The sequence below is a fragment of the Pan paniscus genome, chromosome 1 (assembly GCF_029289425.2).
Source record: "Pan paniscus chromosome 1, NHGRI_mPanPan1-v2.0_pri, whole genome shotgun sequence".
In the NCBI taxonomy this organism is placed as follows: domain Eukaryota; kingdom Metazoa; phylum Chordata; class Mammalia; order Primates; family Hominidae; genus Pan; species Pan paniscus.
Genome location: NC_073249.2, coordinates 5,550,327 through 5,576,942, shown reverse-complemented (window position 1 = coordinate 5,576,942; position 26,616 = coordinate 5,550,327). Strand labels below are relative to the sequence as shown.

Below are 26,616 nucleotides of genomic sequence, written 5' to 3'. Positions count from 1 at the left end.
AAGGAATTCCTACTCTGCACATTGCAAGTTTAAGTTTACGGGCATCCAGTGCCAAAATGTCACAAGCTAACCTGCAGAAACTGAACGACCATGGAATGCTGAAATTCCAAAAGAAAAACGTTTCTTCACTTCAACCTCTTAATCCAGAAAAGGACTCATCATGTAAACAGACCCCAAATAGGTTGCCAGGCTATTTACAAATTTATTACGAACAAGGTACATAGTCCAATACCAGTACAATTTTATTTTAGAAGTGGAAGGAATGAAGAGCAGTGGCTTAAGATTTCTATATAGGGGGAAATCCAGTGACCATCTGGTTAGAAGTGGCAGCTGGGGAAAGTGTCTTGAAGCTCAGCAAGCAAAGCAAGTGTGCTTTCCCCACCCAAACTGCATTTATTTGAGGTAAACATTAGGGAGCTGATGAGGACGAGGAGGGCTATGATAAAACTCTCTGAAGCCACCCCTTCGTGCCATTACTGAGTGTTAGAAAGTACCTAAATTTATTTGGTGCTTTCTCATATTAATACTGTAAATGGTTAACTATTCTCACATTAGGTGGAAAACAAGATTAGGTGTTCTACAAATAGGAAATAGCAACAACTTATGTATTATTTTCTCCCATAAACTAGCAAGAAATTAATTCTTAATGATTTCCAATATAGTTATATTCACCTTTGCAAATGTCCCTGTTCAGCCTACGCTGTGCTTAGATGGCCATGGTCATTGGTTGTATTTGTAAAATAAGAGCTAAGCAGAAAAGAAGATTTTAACATATAATTTGGACTACTGAAGAAGTCTTTGAAGAGATTTCTTCGAAATTTTGGGCAATCATGAAGCAACAGCAGTTTTCCTTAAGTAATCACAAGGAATTTGGGTCCTTAATAAAAATAAAACTTCATTACATGATGTGTATTGACAAATTAAATGAACTTACTTTCTAAAGTACAACAAAGGCTTCAACAATTTTTCTGTTGCTATAAACACTAATTTATTAGGAAACAGGAACTGATAAAAATATCTTAAGTTAACCTGCACATAAAAGAAGGCTCTGCCTCCAATGTGAATGAGACAGCGGCAAACGGGTATGGATTTACTTGAGAAGTGCTGCTACTGTAGGCATAGCAATTGGATTTGCATTTGAACAAAGTCAAGCTTATTAGTAATGAGAACAGAGACAAATCTGAGACTGATCAAAGTGGGTACCTAAATCAGTTCATGATAATGTTCTTTAATACATCTGGTATAAATATATTTGAAACACTCATTCTCTTACCTTCTGCAGTTTAATTTGAAGTTTAGGCTTACAAAGATTTCCCAAAGTTAATCCAATGCATCCCCCCTCTATAATTTCATTTCAACTCTAGAAGTCAGAATGATATAGTGACAAGAACATTCAATAAGGAGCTAGGATTCATGAGTTCCAAAAACCCTGACTGCTATCAACTTAGGTCATTACTTTTAGTAAATCATTTACTAGGCTTCTAGGTTTGAAGGAGATCACCTATAAATTAAAGACCAGCTCGAAATTTCTGTGATCTTACCTAAAATATGTCATTGTATTATAAATAATCCTGTTACTATGGATACAAATAACATGTGTGTAAGTTTTGGATGTTTGATTTCTTATGTTACATGGATTTTTCTAGGTGTACCTTTACAGTTTCTGTCCTATGCTAACTATATACTTAGGTCTTTAAGTTAAGGCTATATTTTTTAAGAAATAAACTCAGGGAGCAGAGACCACTTAATTGTCTAGTAAACTTGGTGAACTGTGCACGTGGTAACTAATTGACTGATATTCATATATAAAGTAGGTACTTTATACTGCAGTTTGACAAATTTAGTCTAATTCCATCATCAGAAAGAATGGGGCAGTGGAACTCATTTAATGAGCTTCGATATACCAATATATTGGCTGGGCATGGTGGCTCATGCCTGTAATCCCAGCACTTTGGAAGGTCGAGGCAGGCGGTCACGAGGTCATGAGATCGAGACTATCCTGGCCAACTCCGTGAAACCCTGTCTCTACTAAAAATACAAAAATTAGCTGGGCGTGGTGGCACATGCCTGTAATCCCAGCTACTCAGGAGAATCGCCAGAACCAGGAGTTGCAGGTTGCAGTGAGCCAAGATGGCACCACTGCACTCCAGCCTGGCGACAGAGCGAGACTCTATCTGAAAACACACACACACACACCCTCAATATGTTGATTCATTTGATGAGAAATGATTAAAGAAGAAATACTGACCAAGACCATAATCAATACCGCAATCAAATGAACATTCTTTTCTTTAGCAGTCTTTAGGCTAATAATTCAATCTTTTGAATTTAAGCTTTCTGGATGTTACCTATTACTTCAAAATTGTTATAATTTCCTTAAATCTAAGCCTCCATGCTTCTATCCTTCCCCTTTTCACCCCTACAAATAGGATTCATAAAACATGTAGTGGGAATACGAGAAGTGGACTCAGGAAGAGCAGAGCTAACTACTTCTAAGTATATTTGGAAAGTTAACACATTTTGTCATGCCACATAACTAATTCCTTTAAAGAAATTGATATTTAAGACATTTAGACAGTATAGGATTATCTGGCCATGCAGATACATGAATGCTGAATTCTGCCACATTCTTAGTTATAAAAAGATTCAGGCTAAATACAATCGAACTATTAATTTGTATTAATCTTTAGCCCATTTTGGCACTTAGACAGTTGGTCATCTCTGATCTAGATGTTTTATAGGTACATAGTTCAGTTCTTCCTGCATACAACATCTTATAGCTTCTATATACCTCATTTCAAACAAAACAGAATTTCATAAAAGCCTCATGTAACTTCTGTTTCTACCAATCATTATGTTACATGAAATAGTATTTGATCAATAAGGCAATTCTGTGTCAAATTTTAAACACAATTTGCTTCTTACAAAAGAAAGACTGTAACATCTAGAATTTATTCAAAATGTGTCATGGTACAAATTCCTTTAATGTCGCCAACCTAATTCATAACACTGTCATGAGAATTACTATTACCTTGTATGAGTTACTCCAGGGATCAACAAATGACAACCTGTGGACTAAATTGAGCCCATCGCCTATTTTGTTTACTGGAACATAGCCAAACATATTCATTTACATACTATCTGAGGCTGCTTTTACCCTACAATGATGGAGCTGAGTAGTTTACAAAAGAGACTATACACGAACAGCAAAGCCTAAATTATTTTATCTGCCCTTTATAGAAAGTTTGCCAATCCTGAGCTACCCTAAGGGTCTCATCATAATGGAACTTACAGCAGTCAAAACACTATTACCAACAGAACAAATAGAGTGCTTTCATAAATAAAACACGAGGCACATTAATAAATGGTTATTATATTAAAATGCTTCAGGTATTTAAAACCACCCAAAGTTAATACTAAAATCAAAATGAATATGTTCCTTCCAATAGTCTTACTATGTTTCTTCATAAAATATTTCTGTAAACATAATAAAACTTGTTTTAAGTGTAACTTGTGAATTTATTTGACTTAATCATGTTTAACATTTTTATTTGATCCAAGCAGTCGGGCAGAAATTACTTTGCAAATCAAAAACTCACACATAAATCAACTACATACATGTTAGTGAATAAAATTTCCTTCAAATGTAGTGAACTAAATTTTTAAACATAGTGCTTTTTTCCCAACTAAATCTGCTTTTCTCAAAACTGTATAACTTTGTAATTACTTTATGTTTGTCCCTATAGTCTCTGCAAAAACAAATTTTGATTACTTTTTTTTTTTTTTTTACCTTGAGATCACGGTACACAATCTTTCCGGAATGTAGATAGTCCAAGGCAGAGACAATTTCTGCACCATAGAAACGTGTGCGGTCCTCAGAGAACACCCGCTCTCTCGACAAATGGAAAAACAGCTGCAGGGTAAACAGCAGGGACAGGATTGTAATAATTACTGATTTAGTGGGGGAAATTAACACAAACATAAAACACCTCTCATCACCATATTGTGATGATAGATAGTGTACTCTCAGTGGACACTGAGCACTCTTAGACAGCAGCTGGCTTATCTTTTCTAGGTTTCCAAGGGGAAACTGCGAGCTGTGAAATCAGCGTTTTAATCAATACACCAATCTTGTTTAAGGCATTCTGCTTGCTACCCATTTAACCTTCAGTTACCAGAGGAAAAAGGTATGCATCATCAGATTGCAGTTTCCCCCTCACTGTACTGTTGCTTCACTCTTCAAGGATTAGGTATTGAGATATTACTAAAATAAATGAACACAAGCACAGATATATTTTCTACTTAATTATTTGATTTCAAAGACAAGACTGTCAATTTGCTGAAACTGATTTACGCGAACTTGTTATATTCTACAATTTTTGATTAATCATGATATCTCTAAAAATATTTTCAAAGTCAAATTATTATTGAAAATAGAAAATAATTTGACATTTTCTATGGTGAGAAACTTTAAGGTTTTATGTTTTTAATTTATTTTAGTAATGCCCAAAATGAACTGAGAAACATCCATTATTCCTATTGCAGTTCTCAATGTATATTCTATTTTCAATAGTAATTAGCTACAATGCCAGTCCTTTCTCATATAATCACTTAAAACTATAAGCCCATCCATTTCCTAGTCAACCACTTAAAACATATACCATTCAATAGTCAACAAACATTCACTGGGTGCTTACTGTGACCAAGCACACGGCTCTCCAATAGGCCACTTCTTCATTAAAGAAACTACAAATATTATCTCAATTGGACAACATACATGAAGAAAGAGCAGGTTTCAGGCACTGTGAATTGACTATCAATCTTTGTTGTTGAAACATGCTCAGAACAATGAAAGATTGTTTACAGTGCTGAGTATATTGCCAGGTATCATGGTTATTAATAGATACACAATACATGTCTGTGAAAAAAATGAACCAATCAGCCAATGTACCCTTGACTGCAAGATCAGAAATTTTTCCCTTACATGGATCATTGACTCGTAATGTTTCTACAAAATTGGTGAAAATTATGGTTAACTAAGATTTGTTCTGCATACACCAAAGTCATTATTTCAAGTAACATAAAACAGGCTCCCTACAAATTCATTCTTCCCCATTCCCACCCCCACCTTCACTTAACAGCATATTATAAGATAAGCTTTATGCATGACCCATTGGCATAGTAAACAGAGAGAGAGAGAAAATATCACCTATAGCCCCAAAAAGTGTAGCACAACAATAATTATATTAAAACTAAAATATTTTGCAGTCTCTAAACTTTAATGCTTCCTACTATATTACTGTATTTTATCAAATCTCATATGCTACGAATTGGGACTGCATCATCATTTTATAAAACACCAAGGTAAAAAAGGTTGTCAGTTAAAACTATAACACATGATCTATTCTAAAAGGCATTCTGATTACAGAAATGTTAAGTATGTCTTCCAAATAATCAAATACAGTATGTGAAAAATCAAGTCATTTATACAATTACTCAGGGATATTTTAAAAAATTCATTCATTTCACATAGTTAGATATATATTATCAATGTATTACCAGCCTAACAAGGATAGAAAGTAGAAGGAGCCATGTTTTCCAGGTTAAAATAATTTCTGCCATGCAAAATATCACTAACTTTGATGAAAAGATCGTGTGATCTCTATGTGGAGTTGCAGTAGTCTTCTAATGAGATGAAAATAGTGATTAGGTTTCTAAATTTTCTTAAAAGAATGTCAAGCCTACTTACCCACTCATTTAACTTTACAAAAAATATGGATCCTCCCTAAATCGATATAATATATGCAAGATTCTAGATCTTTATTTAGACTATGTATCTTCAATGTGTCTGCCAGCCAATTTCTATAAATGTATCAGCTAAAAATTATATTTAAGGGTAAGAATTTACTTCTCAGTCTGCTATCTGATGTGTAACCTTACTACTTTATGGAACTTGTTAAGATAACCAACAACCTCTTAATCGCCAAATCCAATAATCTATTTACAGTCTGCACTGCTTCTTCCAATTTTGAAGCTTAGGACATCACCTACTGCCCTCTTTCTTGAAACACATTTCTGGGCTTTGGTAATATGACTCTCTCCTGATTTGCCTCCTAACTCTCTGGCTAATCCTTCTCAGTTTCTACTTTGGCTCTGAACCAACTTTTCAATTCAGCATTCATTTAGTGAGTATCAATTATTTTAAAGTCACTGCTGGGCACTGGAGAAGAAAAAGAGGGAATACAGTGATAAGACAGAATCTCTTATGTTTCCAAGCATTGAGTGTGGTAACATTCTCATGAGTATACACTTAACTCCAAACCCATCAAGTTGTTCCTATTAAATATATACAGCATTTGTCTATCAATCATAACTCAATAAAGTGGTTTAAACAAAAGACAATTCCTGCCATTAAGCAATATGAATGAAGAGGACACAGGTATTGATTTTTAAAAAAAGAGGGTTGTGATACATTTTATAACTCAGATACTAAAAGTACTTTGAAGGCAAAGAGGGATTAATCTGTGCTGGCATCATGTAAGGAGACTTGATAGATAAGAAAAAGCTTTACCTAAGTTTTGAAGAATAGGTTTTTCATAATGGAAAATTTAAGGGAAAAATCTCCAAAAAAGTGCTACTCAAGTTTTATCCATTTGTATTTCCAACACAGCCTAGGACAGTACCTGCACATAGTAGGTGATTAATAAAAATTTAGAAAGCATTAATACTAAAGAGGAAAAATAGCAATGGCAAGAAGACACATGTAGGGAACACATGTAGCCAAAAAATAATATGTAATCAGAGAAATAATAGGACTTCTGGAAAAAAAAGATGAGATCAGATTGGTTAGGATCTTTACTAACATGACAAGAGCATGAATTTTTTTTCTGTAGATAATAAGTATGAAAGAATTTTAGGTTAAAAATTAGCATAATTTGGATCCACATATGCAAATCAATGAATGTAATTCATAATATAAACAGAACTAAACACAAAAACCACATGATTATCTCAATAGACACAGAAAAGGCCTTCAAAAAAATTCAACATCGCTTCATGTTAAAAATTCTCAGTAAACTAGATATTGAAGGAACATACATCAAAATAATAAGAGCTATTTATGACAAACCCACAGCAAATATCACACTGAATGGGCAAAAGCCAGAAGCATTCTCCTTGAAAACCAGCACAAGACAAGGATGCCCTCTCTCACCACTCCTACTCAACATAGTATTGGAAATGCTGGCCAGGGCAATCAGGCAAGAGAAAAAAATAAAGAGCATTCAAATAGGAAGAGAGGAAGTAAAATTGTCTTTGTTTGCAGATGACATGATCCTGTATCTAGAAAATCCCATCCTCTCAGTCCAAAAGCTTAAGTTGATAAGCAAATTCAGCAAAGGCTCAGGATAGAAAATCAATGTGCAAAAGTCATAAGCATTCCTATACAACAACAACAGAGAACCAAATCATTTATGAACTCTCATTCACAACTGCCACAAAGAGAATAAAATACCTAGAAATACAGCTAACAAGGGAAGTGAAGGACCTCTTCAAGGAAAACTACAAACTACGGCTCAAGGAAATAAGAGAGAACACAGACAAATGGGAAAACATTCCAGGCTAATGAATATGAAGAATCAATACTGGGAAAATGGCCATACTGGCCAAAGTAATTTATAGATTCAATGCTATTCACAATAAACTACCATGGAAATTCTTCACAGAATTAGAAAAAAACTATTTTAAAATTCATATGGGACCAAAAAAGAACCCACAGAGCCAAGACAATCCTAAGCAAAAAGAACAAAGCTGGAGCCATCACACTACCTGACTTCAAACTATATTACAAGGCTATAGTAACCAAAACAGCATGGTACTGGTAACAAAAACAGACACATAAACCAATGGAACAGAATAGAGAACTCAGAAATAAGACCAAATATCTACAACCATTTGATTTTTAACAAACCTGACAAAAACAAGCAATAGGGAAGGACTCCCTATTGATTGATTGATTGATTGATTGAATGATTGAGACAGAGTCTCGCTCTGTCACCCAGGCTGGAGTGCAGTGGCATGATCTTGGCTCACAGAAACCTCTACCTCACAAGTTCAAGCAATTCTCCTGCCTCAGCCTCCTGAGTAGCTGAGATTACAGGCATGTGCTACCACACTGGGCTAATTTTTATATTTTTAGTAGAGATGGGGTTTCACCATGTTGGCCAGGCTGGTCTCAAACTCCTGACCTCAAGTGATCTGCCCACTTCAGCCTCTCAAAGCGCTGGGATTACAGGCATGAGCCACTGCATCTGGCCAGCACTCCCTATTTAATAAATGGTGCTGGGAGAACTAGCTAGCCATATAAAGAAAACTAAAACTGGACCCCTTCCTTATACCTTATACAAAAATTAACTCAAGATTGATTAAAGACAAATGTAAAACCCCAAACTATAAAAAACCTAGAATAAAATCTAGGCAATACCATTCAGGACATAGGTATGGGCAATGTTTCATGATGACAACATCAAAAGCAATTACAACAAAAGCAATAATTGACAAGTGGGATCTAATTAAAGAGCTTCTGCACAGCAAAAGAAACTACCATCAGAGTGAACAGACAACCTACAGAATGGGAGAAAATTTTTGCAACCTAGCCATCTGACAAAGGTCTAATATCCAGAGTCTACAAGGAACTTAAACAAATTTACAAGAAAAAAAAAATCCCCATTCAAAAGTGGGCAAAGGACATGAGCAGACACTTCTCAAAAGAAGACATTTATGTGACCAACAAACACATGAAAAAAAGCTCAACATCACTGATCATTAGAGGATGCAAATCAAAACCACAATGAAATAGCATCTCACACTAGTCAGAATAGTGATTATTAAAAAGTCATGAAACAATAGATGCTAGTGGGGCTACAGAGAGATGGGAACACTTTTACAATGCTGGTGGGAATGTAAATGAGTTCAGCCACTGTGGAAGACAAGTGTGGCAATTGCTGTAAGACACAGAACCAGAAATATCCTTTGACCCAGCAATTTCATTACTGGGTATATACCCAAAGGAATACAAATCATTCTACTACAAAGATACGTGCATGCATATGTTCACTGCAGCACTATCACAATAGCAAAGTCATGGAATCAACCCAAGTGCCCATCAATGATAGATGGATAAAGAAAATGTGGTACATATAACCCAAGAAATACTATGCGGCCATAAAAAGGAATGAGCTCATGTCCTCTGCAGGGACATGAATGGAGCTGGAAGCCATTATCCTAAGCAAACTAACGCAGGAACAGAAAACCAAACACCGCATGTTCTCACTCATAAGTGGGAGCTGAACAATGAGAATACATGGGCACAGGGAGAACACCACCACACATTAGGGCTTGTGGGGCAGAGCCAAGGGAGGGAGATCATCAGGAAAAATGGCTAATGCATGCTGAGCTTAATACTTAAGTGATGGGTTGATAGGTGCAGCAAACCACCATGGCACACATTTACCTATATAACAAACCTGCACATCCTGCACATGTACCCTGGAACTTAAAAATAAAATAAAATAATTAGCATAATGTTAAAAAGGCAATTCGGGTAGCAATGAGAGAATCAACTAAAAATGCCTGAGACTACAGACTGCTAAACAATTTTTAAAGTACAACAAAAAAGTTACTGATCACCACTGTTATGAAAAGCTGCAGACACAATGAGAGAAAACCGTACCAATCTGCAAGGACATCACTATCTGGTTACAAGAGCCAGATACATAAACTTTTCTACTAAAGTTACGGTAATTATTATAAAGCAGAAAAGACATTCAAAGAATAAGCATGTTTGGAAATATCAGAAGTTATATTTGAGCTCGCAGAGAGCTTCTGAGGGACATCAGCTAAGGTAGTAGTAACAGACATATAAAGAGAATCAATATTCCAGAGGGAACTAGCTTTTACCACTTGGGTCAAGGGAGAAATCAACGATGTTGAGGTTTCTCTATGGCTGACTGAGTAGATGCTGATATAAAGGAAAAGAATGGGAATGGGGACAGAGGAGCAATGGGTTTTATTTTGACATGCTGATATCTAAATAGGCATTTGATAACACAGCTTTGCAAGGTCATGAAGGTAGATATGGGAATCATTCATAGAAAGGATATTGTTAAGACTGAGAAAGCAAAGAATAGTCTAGGAATTCAGTAAAAACTGAAAAGATAAGTGAAGGCAGAATCTCAGGGTACTACTATACATAGGACAGAAAAAAGCAGAACAGGACATTCAGATGGAATACTAAGAGATATAAAAAAAGGAAGCAAGACTACAAGAAGTGAAGGGAAAATAAAGTTTCAGAAAGACAGGAACATTTGCTGTACTTAGGAATTAGGTCATCTGTTACTTTTCAAAGGTAAGTTGTCATATTTAGGTGGGCTGAAAAGAGAATGTGAAGGTGGAAATAATACACCATTCCTTTAAAAAAATGAATGAGGTGAGCCAAGGTATTATTGAACCAGAAGGTTTCTGGTGCTACATATTAAATAGTGCCTTCAAGAAAAAGGTTTGTCTAAAGAAATTGACTTATATAACTACAATTCATATGGAATAGGTACACAAATGAAACACCAAAGAAATAATGAAGCAAGGAACAGGTTATTTTAGGTTATAAAAATTTAATACAGAATACTTGAACATGACAATATATGATAAAGTATACGGGAAAATGACAAATAGTGCAACAATAATTAACTGTGAAGAAACATAAAATTTAATTTTCACCTCATAACAAAATAAAATTTATATGTATTAGTCAAATATAAAATTAAAAAACTAGAAAATATGTGTAAGTGGTTATCTAGTCTCAAGATGAAGAAGAATTTTCTAAGCATAAAAGAAATGGAAGAAATAGACTTTTTGCTTTTCCCCAAGAGGGTGGGTTAGAGGCTTTCTGCACGCCTCAGCCACTTGGACATAGCAAGATAGCAGATAAAGATAAACTCTGTGAGCTTTAATTCAAGAAGGAAAACAGGAATCTACTGGAATCATGAAGTACACTCCAGATCCCAGAGAGGAGAAGGCCAGCAAACAGCCCCAGTGACGGCATCCAGCTGATAAAAGTTAAGTGAAGCCCCAGTGCATGAGAGAGGCAAGGAGCCTCCCTCTGTGACTCACCCTTCCACTGGGGATCCAAGCAACCTAGGCCAAGGGAGACCACTTTGTTTCTCCCAATCCTGGAGCTAACTTGGGGAGTGGCCTGGAGTCACTGTGATGGAAAAAGCTGAAGGCATTTTTCCAGACCCGGGAAAAAGAGCAGGACAATGTTTTAAATTTGGGCACATAAAAAGTCAGCCATTCCTTGGTGACCCAGCAGTGTGGCTGCACAGGCATGTCAGTCTTGGACCAGAGATCAAAACACCTGCTCTGGAGTGGGATAGGGGCTTCACAGTCAAAACTGTGGAAAGTACCCCAACAAAAGGGCTAGAATTGTGCTTTCCCCACTTTCAAGCCTGGGGCAGCAGGAGAGCCGCTACAGCTGCAGTTTCTCCTGGGCTGCAAAACTTGCAGTCACGTTCAGCTTGGCAACCTGGAACAGATTCGCATGTGCCATTGCTGGGTAACCCACTCTGTTCTCCTGAGATCGTGGTGCAGTAGGGCCCTTGCTGCTCCATCTCCAAGCACATCTCTGGCATCCAGAGTAACCATTTGCCTAGTTCAGTAGCCTGAGCCACCGCACTCCTCCTGGACATAACGTTATGGTGAAGCAGAGCTCTCTCTGCTCCATACCCAGGAAGATCCCTAGGCATTCAGAGCACCTCCTTGCCTGCTTCTGGAGTTTGAGTCACCCCACCCCTCCTATGCAGAGATCTTAGTGCAGGGGGTCTCTGCTCCATGCTCTAGGCATCTTGAGCACCTGCTCTCCTGGACTAGAAGTTTAGACCATCCCCTATCCCTGTGCAGAGAACTTGGGGCTGAGGAGGTTTCCCAGCTACACTACTAGGCACATCTCTGGGCCCTTGGTGGCCACCCACTGCATTCTCCCTCAGCACTAGTGCCTGTGTCTGTCATCAGGGGACCTGTAGGTGGACCTGTCAGGTCTGGCCCTGCCATTCCTGCCCTCTGCCAACCCCCTGACCCTGGGGCTGGGCAGTGAGCTCAGACCATGGTACATTCCATGAATTGGCCATAGCCTGTGGCAACAAAGAGCTTCTGCCAGTAAGCAAGTATCAAGGTATACACTAAGCCATGTTGGCTGCAGTTAGCTCTTACCTCTAAGTGCCATCTACAGGCTTGCAGGTCAAATGCCACAGCCCAAAATAAAATTGGCCAAAAGCAGCACAGAGGACTAAAGAAACAAAGTCAAAGACCCTACCCAGAATTCTCTATAGTCACATTCTGAAGGGAGGGGAAGAAAAGGGAAAGGAGAAAAAAATATATAATAACATTAGAGGGAAAGAAAAAGAAAGAAAAAATCCTACCCGCATGAAAATAATTACAGAAGTTACAAGTGTTAGGGTCTCCAGATAAGAAAAAAGCAGCGTAAGAATTCCAGCACTATGAAAAATCTGAATGTAGTGATACCACCAAAGGATCACACTAGCTCTACAGAAATGGTCCCTAACCAAAATGGAAACTCAGAAATGACAGATAAAGAATTCAAAGTATGGATTGCAAGTAAGCCCGATGAGATCCAAGACAAAGTTGAAAATCAACAAAAAAAAAAACCTTCTAAAGTAATCCAGGAAATGAAGGAAGAAATAAGCATCTTTAAGAGAAATCAATCAGACTTTCTGGAATTGAAAAAATTCACATAAGGAATTTCAAAATACAACTGAAAGCTTTAACAATAGACCAGCCCAAGCAGAAGAAAGACTTGCAGAGCCTGAAGACCAGTATTTCAAACTAATCCAGTCAGACAAAAATAAAGAAAAAATAATTTTAAAAAATGAATAAAGTCTTCAAGAAATATGGAATTACACAAAGTGATAAAATCTACAAATTACTGGTATTCCTGAGAGATAAGAAGAAAAAGTTAACAATGTGGAAAATATATTTGAGGAAATAACTCAAGAAAACTTTGGTAATCTTGTTAGGGAGACAGATATCCAGATACAAGAAACCCAGAGTACAACTGTGAGATACTATGCAAAATAAACATCACTAAGGATATTATCACCAGACTGTCCAAGGTCAACACTAAAGAAAAAAAAATCTTAAAGGCAGCTAGAGAAAAAGGGCAGATCAGAGCGAATGTCATCAGGCCAACAGTCAACTTCTCAGCAGAAACCTTACCAGCCAGGAGAGACTGGGGACCTATTTTTAGCATTCTCAAAAAAAAAAAAAAAGAAATTCCAACCAAGAATTTCATAACCTGCCAAACAAAGCTTCATAAGTGAATAAGAAGTAACATCTTTTCCAGACAAACAAGCACAAAGGAATTTGTTACAACTAGACCAGCCTTATGAGAGATCCTTAAGGGAATTCTAAATATGGAAACGAAAGAAAAATAAATGCTACCACAAAAATGCATGTAAGTACATAGCCCACAGACCCTATAAAGCAAAAACACACACTAGAAAGTGTAAGGCAACCAGCTAATAACTTCATGATAGGATCAAAACATCACATAACAGTATTAGCTTTGAATGTAAATGGTCTAAACACCTCACTTAAAAGGCACAGAGTGGCATGTTGGATAAAAAAACAAGACTCATCCATCTGGCTGTCTTCAAGAGACCCATCTTATATATAATGACACCTATAGGCTCAAAGTAAAGGTTTGGAGAAAGAGCTACCACACTAATGGAAAACAAAAAAGAGCAGGAATCACTATTCTTTCATCTGATAAAACAGACTTCAAACTAACAGCAGTTAAAAAAAAAAGACAAAGAAGAGTATTACATAATGATAAAGGGCTCAATTCAACAAGAAGACTTAACTATTACATATATATCTTCCATATATATAATATGTATCTCTCTCTCTTCCAGTATGTATATATATTCCATATATATATATCTCTCTTCCATGTATATATATATATATACACACACACATATATCTTCCATATATATATCTCACATATATGTATGCACCCAATATTGGAGAACCCAGAGTCATAAAACAAGTACTACTAGATCTACAAAAAGACATAGACAGCAACACAGTAATAGTGGGGGACTTCAACACCCTACTAGCATAAGTGAGATCATTCAGGCAGAAAAGTTACACATTCTGGACTTAAACTCAACACTTGACCAACTGAACCTGAAAAACATCTACAGAATACTCTACCCATCAGCCACAGAACATACATTCTTCTCAGGTGCACATGGAACAATACTCCAAGACTGACCACATGCTCGTCCTTAAAGTAAGTCTCAAAAAAAAAAAAAAGAAAAAAGAAAAAAAAAGAAAAAGAAAAACAACAAAAAAAACCCTGAAATCGTACTAACCATAATCTTGGACCACAGTGGAATAAAAACAGAAATCAATACCAAGAAGGTATCTCAAAACCATACAGTTACATGAAAATTAAACAACTTGCTCCTGAATGTCTTCTGGGTAAACAACAAAATCAAGGCAGAAATAAAAATAGTATTTGAAATAAATGAAAATAGGTACACAACACACCAAAATTCCAGGGATGCAGCAAAAGCAGTGTTAAGAGGAAAGTTGAAAGCACTAAATGCCTACCTCAAAACATTAGAAAAATCTCAAATTAATACTCTAACATCACATCTAGAGGAACCAGGAAAACAAGAACAAACTAACCCATAAGCTAGCAGAAGAAAAAAAATAACTAAAATCAGAGCAGAACGGAATGAAATCAAGACCTAAAAATCCACATAATGAAATGATGAAGCCAAAAGTTGGTTCTTTGAAAGGATAAAGAAGATTGCTAGACTGCTAGTGAGATTAACAAAGGAAAAGAGAGAAGATATAAATAACCACAATTAGAAATGACAAAGATTACATTACAACTTATCCCACAGGAATACGAAAGGTCCTCAGAGGCTATGTGTCTATACATACAAACAAGAAAATCTAGAGGAAATGGATAAATTGCTGGAAACACACAATTTACCAAGACTGAATGAGGAACAAATTGACACACTGTACAGACTAATATCTAGTTCCAAAACTGAGTCAGTAATAAAAAAAACCTACCAACCAAAAAAGTCCCAAACAAGACGGATTCACAGTTGAATTCTATGTGAGGTACAAGGAAGAGGTGGTATAAATTCTACTGAAACTATTCCAAAAAAATGATTTTACAAAGCCAGTAACAACCTGATACCAAAACCTGGCAAAGACACAATGAAGAAAGAAAATCACAGGACTATATCCCTGATGAACACAGGTGCAAAAATCCTCAACAAAATACTAGCAAACTGAATTGAAAAACACATCAAAAAGTTAATTCACCATGATCAAGTAGGCATCATTCCTGGGATGCAAGGGTGGTTCAACATATACAAATCAATAAATGTGATTCACCACATAAACCAAATTAGCTTTCAATAAAATCCAACATCACTTTATGATAAAAACCCTCAACAAACTAGGCATCAAAGGAACATACCTGAAAATAATAAGCACCATCTATGACAAACCCACAGCCAACATCATACTGAACAGGCAAAAACTGGAAGCATTCCCCTTGAGAACTGGAACAAGATATGGATGCCCCCTCTCACCACTCCTAGTCAATATATTACTGGAAAGTGCTAGCCAGAGAAAATCAGGCAAAAGAAAGAAATAAAAAGGCATCCTAATAGGCAAAGAAAAAGTATAACTATCTCTCTTTACTGATAATGATTCGATACTCAGGAAACCCTAAGGGCTCCACCAAAAGGCTATTAGAACTGATAAATGATTTTTGCAAGGTTTCAGGAGAGAAAATCAATGTACAAAAATCAGTAGCATTTCTATATACTGATAACATCCAAGCTGAGAGCCAAATCATTTACAATAGCCACACACAAAAAAAAATCCAGGAATACATCTAACCAAGAAGGTAAAAGATCATTACAAGGAGATCTACAAGACACCGTTAAAAGAAATCATACATGACACAAACAAATGAAAAAACATTCCATGCTCAGGGACTGGAAGAATCAATATCAGTAAAATAGCCATATTTCCCTGCCCAAAGCAATCTACAGATTCAAGGCTATACCTACCAAACTACCAACATCATTTTTCACAGAACTGGAAAAAAAAAACTACAAAATTAACAAGAAACCAAAAAAGAGCCAGAATAGCCAAAGCAATCCTAATCAAAAAGAAGAAAGCTAGAGGTATCACATTACCTGACTTCAAACCATACTATAAAGCTACAGCAACCAAAACAGCATGGTACTGTACAAAAAACAGACACAAAGGCCAATGGAACATAATAGAGAGCCCAGAAATAAAGCCAGCCACCTACAATAATCTAATCTTTGGCAAGGCTGACAAAAATAAGCAATGGGGAAAGGACTCCTTATTCAATATATGGTGCTTCGACGGCTGGTGAGCCATACTCAGAGGAATGAAACTGGACCCCTATCTTTTACCATATACAAAAATTAACTCAATATTGGTTAAAGATTTAAACGTAAAACCTCAAACTATAAGAATCCTAGAAGAAAATCTAAGAAACACCATTCTCGACATTGGCATTGGAAAAAATCATATGACTAAGTCCTCGATAGCAATTGAACAAAACCAAAAATCGACAAGTGAGACCTAATTACACTAAAGAGAATCTGTACAGCAAAAGAAACTATCAACAGGGTAAACCTACAGAATGGGATAAAATATTCATAAACTATCTGACAAAGGTCTAATATCCAAAGTGTATAAGAAAGTTAAACAATTGAACAAGCTAAACACAAGTAACCCAATAAAAAATGAGCAAATAACATGAACAGACATTTCTCAAAAGAAGACATACAAGCAGCCACCAAATATGAAAAATGCTGCACATCACTAATCTTCAGGGAAATGTAAATCAAAACCACAATGAGATATCATCTCATACCAGTCAGAATGGCTGCCATTAAAATGTCAAACAATAATCGGTCTAATAGTACAATAACATGTTGACAAGGCTGCAGAGAAAAGGGGATGCTTATAACACTGTTGGTGAGAATGTACATTAATTCAGCCACTATGGAAACCAATTCTGAGATTTTTCAAAGAACTTAAAATAAAGCTACTATTTGACCCAGCAATCACATTACTGAGTGTGTACCCAAAAGAAAACAAATTGTTCTATAAAGTAGACACAGGCACTTGCATGTTCATCGCAGAACTATTCACAACAGCAAAGACATGGATAGACCGGATTAAGAAAATGTGGTGTATATATATATATATGCCATGGAATACTATGCAGTCGTAAAAAGAACAAAATCCTGTCCTTTGCAGCAACATGGATGCAGCTGGAGGCCATTATCCGGAGTGAATTAACACAGGAACAGAAAACCAAATACTGCTTGCTCTTGCTTATAAGTAGGAGCTAATCAATTGGTACTCATGGACATAAATATGGTAACTATAGAAACTGGAAACTACTAGAGGAGGGGAGGGGGTAAAAAGGGTGGAAAAACTAACTGTTGGGTACCATGCTCAGTACCTGATCATGGGATCATTTGTATGCCAAACCTCAGCATCATGGCCATATACCCAGGTAACAAACCTGCACAAGTACCTTCTTGAATTTAAAATAAAAGTTGAAAAAAATAAAAAAGAAATGGAATAATAAAGGGAAAGTCCAGTAGATTTAGCCATATAAAGTAGCAAAGATAGAAATAAAATGGAGTATTTATAACATGTGACAAAGCTCATATTCTTAATATAAAAAAAATTAAAAGACTAAAACACAAAAAATTGGGTAAAGGTACAATTAACCTGAGAGGGCTACAAATTATTAATGTATACGAACATAGGCCACCTTATAATAATCAATGTAACAGAGACAAAACTTAAAAAAGGACAATTTTAAATTTATGAAAAATTAGCATTGTCAGTGAAAGTGAGGTGAGATAAGCATCTTTATACACTGGTGGCTAGTATGTAAACAGACAGTCTTTGCAAAACAATCTGGCAATAGATAGCAAGATAATTTTTAAAGTTCGGTAGTTGCTCTCCTAGAAATTTCCTTAAAAAATAAAAATATACGCTGGGTACAGTGGCTCACGCCTGTAATCCTAGCACTTTGGGAGGCCGAGACTGGCAGATTGCCTGAGCTCAAGAATTCGAAACTAGCCCAGGCAACACAGCGAAACCCCGTCCCTACCAAAAACACACAAAAATAGCTGGGCATGGTGGCGGGCGCTGTAATCCCAGCTACTCAGGAGGCTGAGGCACAAGAATTGGTTGAACCCGGGAGGTGGAGCTTGCAGTAAGCCGAGACTGCACCACTGCACTCCAGCCCAGGTGACAGAGCAAGACTCCGTCTCAAAAATACATACATACATACATACATAAAAATACAGAAGCCATCTTCTACACAAGGATATTTTCAGAAGTATATACATTGAGAAAAATGTGAAAACGGCCTTCCAACCAGGTTGAAGAAAAATCAGATTTTTACCTCACAATATAATACGATAAATTTCAGATTTTTTAATATTTTAAATTTCAAATTTTTTATATTTTTTAGTTAACTACTAGTTAAGAACCAGAATATATGAGTGAAAAGTCAACAGGACTGAACTTACCCAACTGCCCTAAACATTTGATGGGCATATCTAAAACAGAAGATGAAAACTGAGCAAATATATAAAAGAACTCTCATTAGATACTGGACAAGAGGAAGTGCATGACGATGGTACCTGTTACAACAGAAACAAATGAGGTGAGCCATATGATTATCCACCTTTTGTTTGGGGGCACTTTCTGACACATTATTGAGGAAGAAAAATCACAAACCTAGTTCAAGGGTTTCACTGCTGAAAAGATAAACATCAGATTTTGAGGATGATGAGGTAGATGGCATTTGCAGGACAGAACACTAGTGAGGAGGAAGCTATACAGAATCTGCACAGTTGAGTCTGCAGTTGAATACTAAGCAATGCATGTGTAGGGTTTAACTTTATGAGGACAAGCAGAGAAGGAAAGGAAAGCTGTAAATATGTAGTAGCTCTTAGAGCTCACGCAGAGCTGAGAGACATTCAATTTCTAAGCAGTCAGAGAAGAGTCATTACTGAACTCTCAGGCATTCAGTAGATATCTCAAGAGTCAGAGTGAAACCTGAACTTACACGCACAAAGCTAACATCAATACTGAAATATCAATCATATTTGTAAATACTGCCTTCCAGAATAAAAACTAACACTCTGACAGAAGAAAACAAAATCCAGTAACTCACGTAAAACTCAAATTATCTAATCAATGGAAGAGAATCAAAAGCCAAAAATAAATCCATGCCTATATGGTCAACAAACATTTGACAAGGGTACTGAAAATACATAAGGGAGAAAGAACAATCTCTTCAATAAATAGTGCTAGGAAAACTGGATATACACATGCAAAAGAATGTAATGGAGTCTTATCTTTCATCATATCAAAAAACCAACTCAAAATGGATTAAAAACTTAAACGTAAGACCTGAAACTATAAAACTCCTAGAAGAAAACATACCAAAAAAAATCCTTGATATTGGTCTTGGCAAGTATTTCTTGGATATGACACCAAAAGCACAAGCAACAAAGGCAGAGATAAATAGGTGGGACTACTATTTATCTCTTTGCTTATGTGAAGCAAAGAAAACAATCAACAGAGTCAAAAACCTATGGAATGGGAGAAAATACTTGCAAATAATATATCTGATAAGAGGTCAATATCCCAAATATATACAAAACTCGGCTGGGCACAGTGGCTCACGCCTGCAATCCCAGCACTTTGAGAGGCTGAGGAGGATGGATCATGAGGTCAGGAATTTGAGACCAGCCTGACCAACATGGTGAAACCCTGTCTCTACTAAAAATACAAAAATCAGCCAGGCGTGGTGGCAGGCACCTGTAATCCCAGCTACTCGGAAAGCTGAGGCAGGAGAATCGCTTGAACCCGGGAGGCAGAGGTTGCAGTGAGCTGAGATTGTGCCACCGCACTCCAACCTAGGCAACACGAGCAAAACTCCATCTCAAAAAAAAAAAAGAAAAAAGAAAAAAAAAAGAAAAAAGAAAAAAAATCTGATCAAAAAATAGGGAAAGGACCTGAATATACTTTTCAAAGAAAATATACAAGTGGCCAGCAGATACATGAAAAGGTGCTCAAGATAGATCACTAGTCAACAGAGAAGTGCAAATCAAAACCACAATGAGATATTACCACACACCTGTTAGGATGGCTATTATAAAAAAGATGAGATAGCAAGTGCTGGTGAGGATATGGAGAAAAGGGAACCCTTGTGCACTGTTGGTGGGAATGTAAATTGGTATAGCCATTATGGAAAACGGTATGGAGGCTCCATAAGAAACGAAAAATAGAACTATCACATAATCCTGCAATCTCACTTCTAGGTATATATATCTATCTGAAGGAAATGACATCAATATTTCAAATAGATATCTGTACTCCCACATACACTGTAGCATTATTCACTGTAATTAAGGCAGGACTGCAGGTATCTCTATTCCAAGAATGGAAACACTCTATATATATCTAGATTTCTTGGATATGAAGAAGCAACATCTATCAGCAGATAAATAGATAATGAAAATGTGGTATATTTATACAATGGAATATTATTCAGCCATAAAAAGAAGGAAGTCCTACCATTTGTTACAACATGGATGAACCTCAAGGGCATTATGTTCAGTAAAATAAGTCAGGGGTGACAAATACTGTATGATCCACTTATATGGGGAATCTAAAAGAACCAAACTCACAGAAACAGAAAGTAGAATGATGGTTGCCAGGAGCTGGGGTAGGGAGGTAAGTAAAATGGGGAGATACTTGTCAAATGGTACAAACTTCCAGTTACGGGTAAGTTCTGGGGATCTAATGTACAGCATCATGACTATAGTTAATGATACTGTACTGTATATTTAAAATTTGCTAAGAGAGTAGGTCTTAGGTATTCTCATCACACACATACAAAGGTAACTGATAGGTGACAGACGTATTCACTAATTCAATTGTGGCAATCCTTTCACAATACATACACGTATCAAATCACTACACTGTATACCTAAAATTTATACAATTTTATTTGTTCATTATACCTCAATAAAGCCAAGAAGAAATAAATTAAAAAAGGAAACCCCCAAGAACAAATGATTTAGCATCCAATCAACGTTTACTAAACATGACAAGATGCAAGAAAATATGACCTATAACCAAGAGAAAAATCAGTCATTAGAAACATACCTAAAAATCAGAGATGATGGAATTAACAGATACTGACTTCAAAATAGTACATGAACATAAAGAAGAGATAAAGGGAAATAGAAACAAATGAGACTGTGGAGATAAAACAAACAACATCTAAAATAAAAAATTCACTAGATGGAATTAACAGATTTGACACTGAAAGAGAAAGGACTTACGAATGTGAAATCATAGCAAAAGAATCGATATAAATTACAACTGGGAAAAAAAAGCCTCAGTGACCTGTTGGACAGTATCAATGAATCTAACACATATGTAATATAAATTACTGAAAGGAGAAAGACATTTGAAAAAGAATGGCTGAAATTTTCAAAAAGTGGATAAATAACTAAATGCACAGATCTACAGTTGCCCAGGAGAAAAGGGAAATGAATAAGGTGATAGTTATGATTACTCCAGCTGGATACCTAGAAACAATGTCCAGGCTGTAACACAGGGAGAGGAAAACAAAACAAAACAAAAAGAGCCCACGAGGATCCTTGATTTAATGATACTGAGTTCAGAGATTGGGGAGACCAAGGTATCTAGAATTTATGAGACAGGTAACTAGACAGAAGACAGTACCAAAGACAGAGCTCGAGAGATCTACAATGGATTGCCTCGGAGTCTCATTGAGCAGCACCTGTATGTGGGGAAAAGCTACGGAAAGAGCCACTGAAAAGGACCAGATGAAACAATCACCAGGCTAACAGAGAGGCAAAAATATTTCATGTTCTCACATGGCAAAATAGAAAGATCTCCTAAAAACTATGGCATCTAACAGAGTTTTAAAAAAATACTGCCTCAATAGTGCAGCCGTGTTAGTGCTAGAGCAAAGGATATTCCAGACCAGTCTTACTAAGCTTAAAAGCAAGCACTGATAGGATCATACTGTTTATACATAAGAATAATGCCTAAATATATTTTTTAATCCCCAAACTTCCAGCATCTGACAATGTAAAATTCAATGTCTGGCATCCAATAAAAAATTAAGGGACATAAAAAGAAACAGGAAAATAATAACCTATAATCAGGAGACTAATCAATGAATAGAAACAGACTGAGAAAATGACACATAAGATATAATTACATGAATACCATAATAAATTAGCTGTTGAAAATATAAAAATAGCTGTTGAAAATATAAAAGTTCAAAAGGTAGAGGGAAGCAAATAAGATGAAGATGAAAACAAAAGTCCCAAATCAAACTTCAAGAGATGAAAATGTCTGAAATAAAAAATATACTAGATGTTACTAGACACTGGAGAAGAAAGTATTAGTAAACTTAAAGACACAGGGGGAAAAACCCAAAATTAAAGACAGAGAAAAGACTGAAAAAAAGAAGAGAACATTAGTAAACAGTGGGATAACATCAAGATGTCTAACATGTAAATAAGTAGATTCTCAGGATGGAACAAGAGAAATGAGTAACAAAATACTTAAAGAACAATATTCAAAAATTTTCCAAATTGAATGAAAACTATATGCTTATAGATCCACAAGGCTTAAAACACCCTAAGCCTGGCCGGGCACGGTAGCTCACACGTGTAATCCCAGCACTTTGGGAGGCCGAGCTGGGTGGATCACGAGGTCAGGAGATCGAGACCATCCTGGCTAACATGGTGAAACCCCGTCTCTACTAAAAATACAAAAAATTAGCTGGGCTTGGTGGCAGGAGCCTGTAGTCCCAGCTACTCGGGAGGCTGAGGCAGGAGAATGGCGTGAACCCAGGAGGCGGAGCTTGCAGTGAGCCCAGATCACGTCACTGCACTCCAGCCTGGGCGACAGAGCGAGACTCCGTCTCAAAAAAAAAAAAAGACAAAAAACAAACAAACAAACAAAAAGCCCTAAGCCAAAGAACTGTGAAGGAAACCATACCAAGGCACATCATAATCCATAGCTGAAAGGAACTAATAAACAGAAAAGCTTAACAGCGACCACAGAAGAAAAGACACATGAAGCACAGAGGAACAGAGCAGACTTCTTGACAGAAACTGTATAAGCCAGAAGAAAGTACAGTGACATCTTTATAGTAATCAAATGTAAAAATGGCAAATTAGAATTTCATACATAGCTAAATATCTTTCCAAAAATGAGAGGAAAATAAAGCCATTATCAGACACGTAGGTTAGAGGACTCACCACCAGAGACACTGAACTAGAAATTGTTCAAGAAAATGTTTCAGAATGAAGGAAAATGACACCACATGGAAAACAGGATCTACCCACAGGACAGAAAATATTGGAAATAGTAACTGTGTCGGGGAACAGAAATTAATTTTTCTTCTGTTTTAAATTTCCTTAAAAGATAATCACTGGTTTAAAACAAAAATAATAATGCATAGTGGCATTTATAACACATACAAATGTAAAATGTATTGTAACAACAGTACAAAGGCTTGAAGGAGGAAATAAAAGTATACCAGTGAAAGGATCTTAGGATGTATGTGAAATGGTATAATCTAAGCGGAACACAAAATGGGAAAAAAAGTCAAATACGAGTTTATAGTTAACAGTCATCCCACAATAAAAACTGGAGCTCCCAAAAAGTTACTGATGAATTCCACCACCCCTTTAAAGAAGAAATAATTACAATTTTATAGAAACACTCCCAGAAAATACGAGAACAGTTGTTAACACATTGCATGAGGCCAGCATTGCCACAATACAAAACCAGACAGAACTATTACATGAAAAGATGAGTACAGATCAATATCCCTCAAAATCATAGATGTAAAAACTTAACAAAACTTCTCTAATTCAATTCCAACAACATATAAGGATGATAATACATTATGACTAAAAGATGGTTAATCTCAAGAATGAAGACTGGCTTAACATTTGAATGTCAACGTAATTTATCAAATGTACAAACTAAAAAGAAAGCCGGGCACAGTGTCTGTAATCCCAGCACTTTGGGAGGCCTAGGTGCGTGGATCACTTGAGGGTAAGAGTTCGACAGCAATCTAGCCAACATAGTGAAACCCCAACTCTAATAAAAATACAAAAATTAGCTGGGTGCAGTGGTGGGCACCTGTAGTCCCAGCTGCTTGGGAGGCTGAGGCAGGAGAATCACTTAAACCTGGGAGTAAACCTGGAAGCTGCAGTGAGCTGAGATCACGCCACTGCACTTCTGCCTAGGCGACAGAGTGAGACTCCGTGTCTAAATAAACAACCATATGATCACCTCAATGGAGGCACAAAAACCTTTAAAGAAAAGTCAATGTCCACTGATGGTAAAATCTTCTAGGAATAGGAGAGAACTTAACCTAATAAAAGGTATATATGAAAAACTTATGACTAACATCACACTTAATAATAAAAGACTGAATCTTTTCCGAGACAGGGAACAAAAACACAATGTTCGCTACTTTTGTTCAACACTGCACTAGCAGTCACAGGCAGTGAAAGATGCACAGACAGATAGACAGTTAAACAGACAAATATATACATGCCATACAAACAAGAATGGAAGTAAAACTGCCATTATTTACAAAGAGCAAGACTATCTACATAGACATTTCAAAGAAATTTAGAAAAAGGGTTTCTAGAACTAATAAGTGAGCTTAGGAAGGCCATGGAATACAAGGTTAATATATAAAAACCAACTATATTCTTATATGCTAACAACAAACAATTGTAAATGGGAAAAAATGGGAATAGGTAAAGAAAAATTGAAAAATTATACAAACCTATACACTAAAACTACAGTGTTTCAATAGACATTAGAGAAATCCATAAGCAAACAGAGTGTGTGTCCATGGATTAGAAGACTCAATATTCTTAAATAGATTTATGGATTAAATGCAATCATAATCAAAGTTACAGCAGGCTTTTTTGTAAAAATTGACATGATAATAAATTTATATGAAAATGCAGAGGACACAGAAGAGTCAAAACAATTCTGAAAAAAGAACAAAGTTTTTCTCTATTTCAAAATATACTCCCAAAGCAACAATTATCAAGTTAGCGTGGTACTGATGTAAAGAGAAACTCAAAGATCAATTAAACAGAATAAGACAGTGCAGAAACAGACCCATATGTGTGACAAACTGATTTTCAACAGAGGTACCCAAGTCACACAATCAGAGACAGGGTCTTGCTGTGTTGTTCAGTCTGCAATGCAGTGGTATGAACATGGATCACTGCAGCATCAACCTCTTGGGCTCAAGCAATGCTCCCAATTCTGCCTTGCACCACCAGTCTAGGCTAATTTTTTAAATTTTTTATTTTGTAGAGACAGGGTCCTGCTGTGTTGCCCAGGCTGGTCTCGAACTCCTGGACATAAGTGGTCTTTCTGCCTCAGCCTCCCAAAGTGCTGGGATTACAGGTATAAGCCCCCATGTCTGACTAAAGGACAGCCCTTTCAATGAAAGATAGTGAAAGAACAAGATGTCTGTAGGGGGAAAAAAATGAACCTCAACTCTTAGCTCACAGCATACATAAAAATTAAAATGGATCACAGACCTATACATGTAATAGGTACAACTTAAAAAGTTTTAGAAGAAGATACAGTCATGCACTGCTTAATGATGGGGATACATTCTGAGAAATGTGCAATTAGACAATTTCATCATTGTGACAACATCCTAGGGTTTACTTACATAAACCTAAATGGCATAGCCTACTACTTCTAGGTACAGACCTGTACAGCATGTTACCCTACTGAATACTCTAGGCAGGTGTAACACAATGATATTTGCACATCTAAACACATCTAGAAAAGTACAGTAAAAATATGATATAGAAGATTTAAAAACGATACACCTGTCTATTGCATTTATAATACCATGAATGAAACTTGTAGGACTGGAAGCTGCTTTGAGTGAGTGAGTGGCGAGTGAATATGAAGGCCTAAGTGATTACTGTAGACTATGAACACTGTATAATGTATAAAATAATTTATTAAAATTATTTTTTTCTGCAGTAATGAGTTAACCTTTGCTTTCTATAACTTTTTCACTTTATAAACTTTAAAATTTTTAAAAACGCCTTGACTCTTTTATAACAGTTTAAAATATGAACACATTGTACAGCTATACAAAAATATTGTTTCTTTACATCTTTATAAATATTTTTCTATTTTTTTAACGTCTTTAACTTTTGGTTAAAAATGAAAACACAGCATATACGTTAGCCTAAACCTACACACAGTCAGGATCATCAGTATCACTGTCTTCCACCTCCACATCCTGTCCCACTGTAAGGTCTTTCGGAGCAGGCATCGAGTTGTCATCTCCTACGCTAACAATGCCTTCTT

The 26,616-nt window shown here is 36.4% G+C and overlaps 1 protein-coding gene across 4 annotated transcripts in view; it reads right to left on the bottom strand.

The window, feature by feature from the left end:
* AKT3 (AKT serine/threonine kinase 3) overlaps positions 1-26,616 on the bottom strand; it is a 352,958-nt gene that overhangs the window by 67,747 nt on the left and 258,595 nt on the right. For all 4 annotated transcript variants that reach the window (XM_055096538.2, XM_057299372.2, XM_055096511.2 and 1 more), the window contains one exon: positions 3,791-3,913. In XM_055096538.2, coding sequence (XP_054952513.1) covers positions 3,791-3,913 — 123 coding nt within the window. The remainder of the gene's footprint in view (positions 1-3,790; positions 3,914-26,616) is intronic.